This window comes from Triticum aestivum, chromosome 6D, assembly GCF_018294505.1.
Source record: "Triticum aestivum cultivar Chinese Spring chromosome 6D, IWGSC CS RefSeq v2.1, whole genome shotgun sequence".
In the NCBI taxonomy this organism is placed as follows: Eukaryota; Viridiplantae; Streptophyta; class Magnoliopsida; order Poales; family Poaceae; genus Triticum; species Triticum aestivum.
In genome coordinates this window covers 209,019,586-209,030,227 of record NC_057811.1, presented here as the reverse complement: position 1 = coordinate 209,030,227, position 10,642 = coordinate 209,019,586, and the positions used below count along the sequence as shown (strand labels likewise).

The 10,642-nt window shown below is 42.5% G+C and overlaps 1 protein-coding gene across 3 annotated transcripts; it reads left to right on the top strand.

The window, feature by feature from the left end:
• The first annotated feature begins 391 nt into the window (after positions 1-391).
• Positions 392-5,394, top strand: LOC123144479 (pentatricopeptide repeat-containing protein At1g51965, mitochondrial). Of its 3 annotated transcripts, none has more exons than XR_006471524.1 (3): positions 392-1,171; positions 2,577-4,280; positions 5,064-5,394. XR_006471524.1 is itself a non-coding variant. In XM_044563635.1 (2 exons), the coding sequence occupies exons 1-2, from the start codon at positions 464-466 to the stop codon at positions 3,780-3,782; spliced, it is 1,914 nt and encodes a 637-aa protein (XP_044419570.1). In that variant the 5' UTR covers positions 392-463; the 3' UTR covers positions 3,783-4,415. The 3 variants fall into 3 exon arrangements, 1 of the variants encoding a protein (XP_044419570.1); XR_006471525.1 differs by lacking the exon at positions 5,064-5,394 and adding an exon at positions 4,424-5,055; XM_044563635.1 differs by lacking the exon at positions 5,064-5,394 and having other exon boundaries at positions 2,577-4,415.
• The last annotated feature ends 5,248 nt before the right edge of the window (positions 5,395-10,642 follow it).

Sequence of the window (10,642 nt, the reverse complement as noted above, 5' to 3'; positions counted from 1 at the left end):
CCGAGCGATGATGCCTCCACGACGCCCAGCAGCACCGAAGTCGCGCCGACGCCGCCCAGCACAGAAGCAGCTCTGACACCGCCAGCCCGCGCACGCCGACGCCGACTCCACCGACGCCGGAGGCCGACCCCGCCGAGTGATGCGTTGCGTACACGTCCAGACTTGTGGCGTTTTTTTTGTACGCGGACTATTTATCCGATCGCCGAACTATGGCCTGTGATGATCGCCGGATTTGTGGCGTTTTTTATGAATGGGAACGACCAAATTTAAAATTGCCGCGTCTTAGAGGCAGCGCCTGGAGGCGTGACTGGGAGCTAGGTCGCCCGAGAACCAATCTAGGGCCGGTTCGCTTCCAGGCCGCTCTTTTTAGGCGCAGAAGGGGCCGAACGGCTCGAGAAGCTCTTAGACCCAGACGCCGGCACACTCGGGAACCGGAAGGCCGGAAGCCCCACCAGACGCCCAAATGCCCCGCCGCCTCGGGACGACCTACTCCGGCCGGATCGCAGCCGCGACGCCGTCCCCCTCCGGCCCCTCCATCACCGTCACCGTATCCCCGACTCCTCCCCCGACGCCGCTCGACCCCCGCGGTTACCCGCTCCCCCGCCGCCACCTTATCTGCGCCGCCGCCGGCATCCTCCGTTTTCCCGCCTCTCCCACCCCGCTGGTCGACCTCGCAGACTACCTCCGCGACCGCCGCCTCACGCTCACCGCCTCCGAGGCCTCTGAGATAGTCAAGGCCCTCTCCCCCGACCCCGCCCTTGCTCTCGCCTTTTTCCGCTTCGCCCCCGCTTCCCTCCCGGGCTTCCGTCACGACGCCTTCTCATACAACCGCATCCTGGCGCTCCTCTTCCGCACCAGGGCGGACCCAAGCGAGGCTCTGCGTATCGTCTCGGAGATGGAGCGGGACGGCGTGGCCGGCAACATCTCCACGGTGAATTTGCTGGTTGGAATGGGCGGAGGAGGCGTGGAGGTGACCAAGTGCCTGGAGCTGGCCATGAAGTGGGGGTTGAGGCTTAATGGCTACACCTACAAGTGCATTCTGCAGGCTCATTTGAGGAGCAGGGAGGTGTCCAAGGGGTTCGAAGTCTATGAGGAAATGCGCAGAAAGGGGTACAGGCTGGATATATTTGCGTATAACATGCTGCTTGATGCCCTTGCCAAGTCTGGAATGGTATGACAATGGGCGCACTTGACATATTTTTAGATGGTACTTCTATTTGCAGTTAGGAGTTTGTATTTTTTTCATGGTCTTCGCATGTTTTGCTGTGATTGTTTGACCTACAATTGTTATGAGGCCCTTGGATTTAAGAATGAGAAGGCTTGAGGGGAGTTTTCATTTGACAAAGTGCTTTTATGGGATGAAATTGGTAATACCTATTAACTAGACTGTGAGCGGCTAGTAAAGATGATTTTGCAATACCAGAGGGATTTTGTTAGTGCTGTAATTGATGCTATTTGATCAAGACGTCAGTTGAGCATTTTTATTAGATTGTGATAACCGCAAAAGCTTATTATGTAAGCGTTGATACTAGCCATTCTGGAGGTAGATGGTACTCCTTCTGCCCCAAGATACATCCATTTCTGCGACAAGTAATTCGGGCCAGTGGGAGTACTAGTTAATGTTGGACTTCCGGAGTCTGCATACCTCGCTGGAATAATTGGAACCTCTTCTGGAGAACCTGTAGTTCTCATTGCAACCACTGAAGCTTTTTCACCTTGATGGTCATGTAACCAACATATGATGTGTACATACACAAGCAAAGCTGTCATTAATACTAGAACAGTGTCAGTGTGTCATCGCAATGATGTCATGTCCCTGATTACAAATAAAAAAACTTGGTATACTGAACTATGTCTGTGGTATGCCGTCCAAACCTTTTGCAGTAGCTTCCTTTTTTTTTTCAATTCACTAACTCACCTTGAGCTCAGTTTTTGAACTGTGATGTGGTTATTTTATTTCTGCTGTAGTAAATTAGCCACAAAACTAGGCAAAAGCACATCAAACTAACACTAAAATAGGCAAAAGCTGTTGAGACAAACAGGATCACCGTGATCTACCATAATGCTAATCGCAGCCTCAAAGCATTTAGTATGGGGGTTCTAGGAGCATGGCTACGTGCCTGATATTGTTGTAGCCTGACTCAGTTCAGAGTCTGAGATTGCCAGATGCAATAAATCTTTGGCCTCACTTAATATGCTGTTGAGAATGGCTTCCATTGTTGAACAATAATGCGTAATGGTTACACTATGCACACCCTGAGTTGGATACCATAATATCACCTCATGTAGCACTGGTATTTCAGCTTTCCGATGATCCATCTCTATCGATCAGGTGCCAGGATCAATTTCAAGAAGCTTGCATATCTGTGAAATGTTTAACTTTTTTGGTAGTGAATGTAAACATGAAGTTGTGTTGTTTGTCTCAGTGTTTAATGCTCACCATGTCATAAAAACTAGCCTAGGGCATCCCATCGTCCGTAGATTATAATATTTGACATATAACACATCTTGATATGCACATCTCATTAGGATTGCCATTTCTCAATTTTCGCAGCTGATATTTGTTATTTAAGCAGGTTGACCAAGCTTACCAAGTCTTTGAAGATATGAAACAAAAGTACTGTGAGCCGGATGCGTACACATATACTATACTAATTAGAATGTCTGGGAGGGCTGGGAAGACTTCTAAATTTCTCTCATTTTTTGATGAAATGGTATCAAAAGGATGTGCTCTTAACCTTATTGCTTATAATACTCTTATTGAGGCTCTTGGTAAGAACAAGATGGTGGACAAGCTAATCTTTGTACTTTCCAAAATGATCGAGAGCGACTGCCAGCCCAATCAATTCACATATAGCATTACATTGGATATTCTGGCAACAGAAGGACAACTGCACAGACTAAATGAGGTTCTGGATATCTGTGATAGATATATGAACAAATCAATTTATTCTTATTTGGTCAAGTCACTTAGCAAATCTGGGCATGTAAGTGAGGCACATAATGTATTCTGTCAGATGTGGAACTCCTATGAAACCGGAGACATGGATGCTTTCGTATCAATGCTTGAGGTGTTATGCAATTCAGGAAAAACATTAGAGGCTATTGATCTCCTACATATGATGCCTGCAAAAGGGGTTGCTACTGATGTTAGCATGTACAATATGGTCTTTTCAGCCCTTGGAAAGCTCAAACAGGTCTCTTTCATAACCAGTCTCTTTGACAAGATGAAAGCTAACGGGATTGCTCCGGATCTTTTTACCTACAACATTGTGATATCAAGCTATGGTAGAGTTGGCTTAGTTGGTAAAGCATCTGGATTGTTTGAAGAAATGAACGCTAGCAGTTGTAAACCTGATGTCATCACTTACAATTCTTTGATAAACTGTCTTGGGAAAAACAGAGATCTTGATGAAGCCCACATGCTTTTCAAAGAGATGCAGGAGAAGGGATATGATCCTGATGTCTTCACTTACAGCATACTGATTGAATGCTTTGGGAAATCTAATAAGGTTGATATGGCATGCAGCTTATTTGCTGACATGATTGCAGAGGGATGCATCCCTAATGTTGTAACTTATAACATCTTACTTGATTGTTTGGAGAGGCATGGGAAGACAGCAGAAGCTCATAAACATTATGAGACTATGAAGCAGCAAGGGTTAACTCCTGACTCGATAACTTACTCAATACTTGAGCGGTTGGAAACTAGATCTCAGCGAACAGTGCGAATACGAAAGCCAGCTCGGGCTACAAGTTGGGTTGTCAGTCCTCTAAGATGATGGTGGCAGGGATCTGCCCTGGTTCTTCAGCTTGTGTACCGGAGTCTGTCTACAATGTTGAATTGTATTTCAATGCTCCAATGATATCAAACTATGTGTTCAGTCACTATTGAAAATTTCTGGCTTTCTTCTTTTGAATGACAAGTTAGGGATCTTGGTCAGGCATAATACATGGTTACTTGGGTTGCAATCCTGAACAAATCATGAACCATATACTGGATAAGCTATTGTGTAAAATTCAAAATCAACAGTTCAAGAAGCAAGTATCCCTATTTCAAGTTCCTGCAGATATGTGGGTTCTTGCAATTAAGACTTACAGGGTATCCAACACGATGACTGCAAGTCTGTAATTTGGTTATCCTATGTTATGCAACTGAGACAGGTTAGACGAGTCATGACATCAAAAAGAGAGAACTTGGTGATTTTTTAGGTTGTTGGATTAAAGGATGCTTGTCATGGCAAAGTTCTGGTTGACATTGATGATACACTCCAAAACAGGTAAGAGTTCTACTGTGCCATGTTAACTACCTTTAAGATGTGAAGAAGATATCTTATAAATCTCAGAGGTCATATTTGTAGTCACGGTCTTACCTGATAACTATTTTATAATATTAATCGTCATTGTTTTTGGCATCCTGCAGTGCTACAGAATGCAGTCAATTTCACTTGAGTCGTGAATCCTTGATCCTTTCTGCTTTCTTGCTTCCTTCCCTATGTTTTGATGGCATTTGTGGTAACTTTGTAATGCATCCAGCACATGTAGCTTGAAAAACCATCTGATTGTTTTTGTGGAAGTCACACTTTGTTGCTGTTATCAAGATACATAATTCAAAACGTTCAAGGGGACATGGAATTATTAGCGATTCATCTCAGATTTAACCAGAAACAGGAGGATATCCAGTACGGCTCGACTTGATTGGAGATGAGAAGTAGGCTAGAAACTGAGGACATGAGCTTTTGTGGCCGAACTAGATAATTACTCATTGCTTGCCTGAAATACAGATACATGTCACTCTTATATAATGGATGTTTAGGCCCTTGATACCTAATACAGTTTGACTGAATAAACTTATCCTAGTAATACGGTTTGTTATCTGATTATTTCTCTATTCTTTTCTCTCTTGAATTCCTCTGTTGATATTGCTGTCCATGTCTTGTACATTGCTAGAGCATTAGGGCAATGAACCGACGTTTATAACATCCTAACTAAGCAACAGAAATTGTAGAAGTACATCATATGTACCAATAGACTAATTAACTTCCTGCACACATCTTTATTAGGCTGATCTTGCCTGCCAGCCTGGTGTCTTTATCAGTTTCTCTTCACTTGATGAGGAACAATAGACAAGTAAAAGAAGAAGAAGAAGAAGAAGAAGAAGAAGAAGAAGAAGAAGAAGAGAAGTCACATCTGTTTGACTGCTTCTAGATACTTCTATTCTCCTTCATTATTAATTTTCTAGTGTTCTAGCTATAAGTAGAAGTTGAGGTGTGAAGGCGTTCCAAAGCTCTGTAAATAGAGGTCCTCACCTCTAGTTTGTGACCAGACTATGTACCCCACTATCTATATTGAACTTGATGTTCTTATCGAAGATCTTGGACTAGATTTGACGCACGATTCATGTTGCTTACAAATATACCACCGCTGAGTATTCCATATTTGTTTAGTATTCCAAATTTGTCTTGAATTTGGTTGAGTGGTATTCATCATACGCTAAGGGTGAAATCCAAGTAGGAATTTGTGCCATTCTCTAGGCAATATGGATTTGCTGAAATGGGCGCATTTCCAATAGATCATTTATTCATAATTTCTTGCAGTCATCTACAGGGCTACGACTTCAATCTGTATGTGGTCATCTCTGCGGCACGCGTGCTTATGGCCTTTGGGTGCAGCCGGTTAGAAACAGTTGTGCAGGTTTTATTTAACTAGTTCGGCTTGCGGCACTTGTAAATTATGTGGACTATCTATGTAATCTTGGGTTTGATCAGTTGTGGTCATGCTTTTATTTTTATTATTATCTGGTACGCGGTGATTTGAATTTGATTCATATCTAATAAAATGGTTGTGTGTATCATTCAATGGAGAGGTTTTTCAGAAGAAGAAAAAAGCGTAGGAGCACAAACGCTCAAGCTAGTAACCTACATATTTGTACGAATCCATTAATTATTTAAAGATGATGCAGTGTGTAGATGCAGTCATTTTATCTTTTATGGCAAGGCAACCTGTAAAATCAAGCATGGATTATACGTGTATCCACCGAAGTATGGAGTAGAACCTGAAGTATATTTCCATACCCAATTGTGCTTGAGTACAATCCAGCAGTGTTTTACTATCAACCAGACCAAGATACGTGGGGTTTGACCTCATGCTCCTGTTTGTTGGAGTGCGGGTGAGCGACGGAGGTGAAGTCCACGGTGATACCAAAGTCCTCTTAGAACTGAAGGAAAGGAGCCCCCATGAGCCGAGTTCCATTTTACTCCCTCTATACGGAAATATAGGTTGTTGGGGCCTTTGTTTCGACCGGATGAAAACCTGACAAATGACCTTAATACCCCCGTTCAAAATTTGAATCCTCGATCAATCCTCTTCTACCTCGATTGTCTTCCACCTACATAGACACAATCAAGTAATTAACACAATAACAGGAAATGAGCATATGAATAGCTTGTGAGGGACAAGTCTGAAGATTTCCATGAATAGCTTGAAAATTTTGGTCACTACATGGCCACTACACTACTCCATGTCACTACACTACTCAATTAATTTCCATCTATACTCCCAGGAGTACAAAATTTGGTCTATCAAGGCCTTTACTAAAATCATCAAAATTTGGTCTGTCAAGGCCTTCCTGATGTCTACCCTCAAGTGCTGAACATAGACAGTCACAGAAAAACAAAAGCTAGCCTTTATTTGAATAATTGGATCTCAATTGCCATGATGTTCCTTACTGCTCTACAATCTGGAGATCAACTTCAACTAACAGTATGCACACACCACAAACAGTTTATGTGATGAATGTAATGGCTCGATGATGCACTGATCAGTTTTGTGTGATATATGGATTTGTACTGAATTTATGAAAATTATGAATGCAACTTCACAAAATGGTCGGCCACGTGTCAGTTTTCAGTTTTGACAGCACTATAACATCTTGTCATTTTGACTCTCTCTCTCTCTCTCTCTCTCTCTGTGTGTGTGTGTGTAGCTTGCGGTTCCAAAATGGGACAACAGTATAACATCAAGAAAAACTCTTGCAAATTTTCAGTTTGCCTTGTAAAATTCAGATAAATTCAAGTACAGTAGTTACCTAACCTTGTGTTGCCTGAATTCCTAATGTATCCATCTTGCACCATTTAGGTAGCCTCTCCAAAATATTTGAAAAGTGAGTCATTACTTTAGTAATTCAAGACTTGAATGAGAATGCAGAAAGAATGCCTCAGTACAAACAGACTCACAATTTAGAGAATCTGAAATGTGAACATATGAAGTTAGATAAAAGCAAACAAACAGACTCATATAAAGAGATTTTGCATATTGAATAAAGAAACTCCTATATTAACTCTGTATTATTCTGAATTGCATATTATTCTCTTGCCTGCTTGCAACTGCTTGGTTGACACACAATTGCATGTAAAAGATGTTAATCGAGCATTTGAATAATTTGCAGGAGGCAAGTTCAAAGCAACAATAGAAGGAGTTCTCATGGATATCCAGACTCAACTATAGTCCACCTACAGAAGATGGAGATGAGATGATTGAAGATGCAGGAGTAGGAGATGAAAATTTTCAAGATGCAGGTACATACTTGATCATTAGGTGAAGATGCAGTAGACTCCTGTTTTCTGAAAATGAACAGGAAGAGTACTCATGAATATTTTCAGTTAACTGATCATTTGATCATTTCATTTATTGTTGTAGTCCTAAATTTTGATCATTTATTGTTGTACTCCTAAAGTTTGATCATATTGATCATTTCATCATTTTTCCTTTGTGCTATTTCTTCGTGCAGGTGTTGAGCAAGCAGTTCAAAAAAGGGATAGCCTTGATGACAAGCAAAAATATGCTGCTTATGTTGCATTGCACACACTATGTATGAGTAGAGGGAAAAAGTTTAATAGAGATGATAAGAAGAACATTGTTGATTTCTTTGGAGTAGATGTCTGGAATATACAAAGAATTTGGAAGAAAGCGATGAAGAAAATTGACAAGGTTTAGAGGTGGATGTTTCCAGTCAGAGAAAAGGAAACTGTGGAAGAAAGCCAAAGGACACCAATCTAGAGCAAATCCCGACCATCCCACTGAACAAGAGGTCTAGTATCAGATCACTAGCTTGGCAGCTAGGATGTAGCCCTACCACACTCCATAGAAAGTTCATGCTGAAGTTGATAAGTAGGCATACAAACTATGTGAAGCCAGTTCTGAAGGAAAAAAAAGAAGGATAGGATGAAATTTTCCTTGCCAATGCTCGATGAGACTACAATAGAAACTAGAAGGCCTAAATTCAAGACCATGCACAACATTGCTCATATTGACGAGAAATGGTTCTATATGACGAAGAAAAATAGGAACTATTATCCGCTTGATGAGGAGGAAGAGCCTATGAGAACAATACAAAGCGGCAACTATATTGGAAAGGTCACTAGTACAACGAGGTGCTACACACTACAAAAAAAATACACTTCCGTGATGATACGTGTTTGTCACAGTAGGTCACGTTTTCTGTCATGCATGTACATCCATGACGATTTTATGACAGAATCAAGATAGTCATACCTGTGCTGTCGTAGAAGTGTTCCATGGCAATACCAAAATTATCATCACGGAAGTGTTCCCTTCCATGACGATAAATGACGCGTCATGGAAGTGCTTTCGTCAAGGGTAACTGACACATGTCATTCACCTTAACGGGTCGCCGTTAAGCTATCGGGTCCAGTTTTGGATCCGATAACCCGTTAACAGCCCGAACCAATGGGGATTTTCCACGTGTAAAATTCTCATTGGCCGAAGGAAACACGTGTCAGCTCGTCATTGGGTCAGATAGGCGCCTATGATATGTCGACATGTGCGACGGCCCAACACTAGCCCATTTAGCTTACAAAGGCCGGCTCGTTTGACTTGGTCACAAGTTAGCGGGCCGCCCCATGAAAAGCTTTTTAATGGTCTGTTTGCATATAGCCCATTTTACGGCTCGGTAACTCACGGCCCGTTAGGGCCTTCCCGAAATCGGCCCAACATCGTCATGTGGGCTGTCGAATATAACACCAGCCCGTTTCACTTTTGGCCCATGTATGGCACACGACGTCTTTCGACCTATATGAGGACTTTCGTATCTTTAGGCCCTTTAGTGGCCCACGGTGACTCTGGGCGATAATGAACAGTAAATTTTTTTGTACCCATTAACGTCCCATGATTCACATGGGCCGTTTCCAGCCCGTGTTAGCTTTCGGCCTACTGACAGCCCATACGTTCTTGGGCTTCTTTCTGGCCCTCGTTTACTTCCGTCCCGTTACTAGCATGTTCCCCTAATGGGCCAAATTCGGCCCGTGGTTAGAATCAGCCCGTTTGTGGCCTGTTAACCTGTTGCGCCATTTCCAGCCCGTCCTATATTCTGGCTCATTAACGACCCGTTATGCCTGTGACAAATTAAGCCTTTGCTGTCTCTCGGCCTGTTAACGGCCCATTACCGTGCTAGCCCGATACGAATTACGCCCATTTACGGCCCATGTGGACTCATTTATTCGATGGCCCGAGGCCCACCGATTCTACGGCCCGTTGGAGGCCCATTTATCCGACAACCCGTAGGAGAGGCCCATGGATCCTATGGCATGTAGCAGGCTCAAGGTTACCACGGTCCGTATATGGCCCATGGTTGTTGCGACCACTAGCAAACCAGGGAAAAAGAAGACTAGTTTCTAAACAATAATATAAAATGCACCACCATAAGTTTAGAAGCTCAGTTCATTTGACATGACTGCTACGTTTTCATGCTGTACTCTCCGATGGAGCACCATAACCTTCGCCTTCTTGTGTCCTAGGCTCCTGAACAACATAGCAAATATCTAATAGTCTAGTTTCAAAACCATGCATATCCTGACGACATCGAACAACGGTTGTCCTTGTTTCACAAAGGGTCTTTGTTAGGGAATGGACTTGTGTCTGGAGCTTAGATATAACATTGTTTTGAGCTTGCATATCTTGATCATGAGGCAGTTTGGACGAGATTGCCTTAACAACCAACCCAGTATTACACAGGAACGTGCTTTTGGCACTGTTAGTGGACAGGTACTGACCCACTACAGCAAGAGGTGACATTGCGGTTATAGTTGCCCCCTCACCTTGAGAAGGTGGCGGTTCCACCATTTTTTCCATAGCTTGCTGAAAAGTTGAGTTTTTACATTAGTAGTACCAGAACAGAAGATATTAAGGAGGCAGCAAAACCAAACAAAATAGCTTTGGTCTATATACAAAACTTATTTTGGTGAACCCGTGTAAAATATTAGTTGTATTTTACTGCAAAGTACATAATAAAACCAGGTTCCAAACATATGACCATGTACCATGGCTAATGTATTGTCTATTTCTTCACATTGTATTGACAGCTAAGGATAAAGAGACAAAGTTTATAATACGATAAGCATAGTATGACATCATTCATATCAGAAAACAACTGAGCATAGACAAACATGCAATTGTAACGTTCTATGGGCAAGTCCAGCACAGAACTAGATTACAGATCAAGATCAAAGGAACATCACTCCTCTCTTTTAAACCTTGTAAGGTGCAATGATACGCTAAGACAATTGTGTATAAAATTGAAAAGAGTAATAGACATTGGCTGCAAACCATGCAGTTCAATGCACAA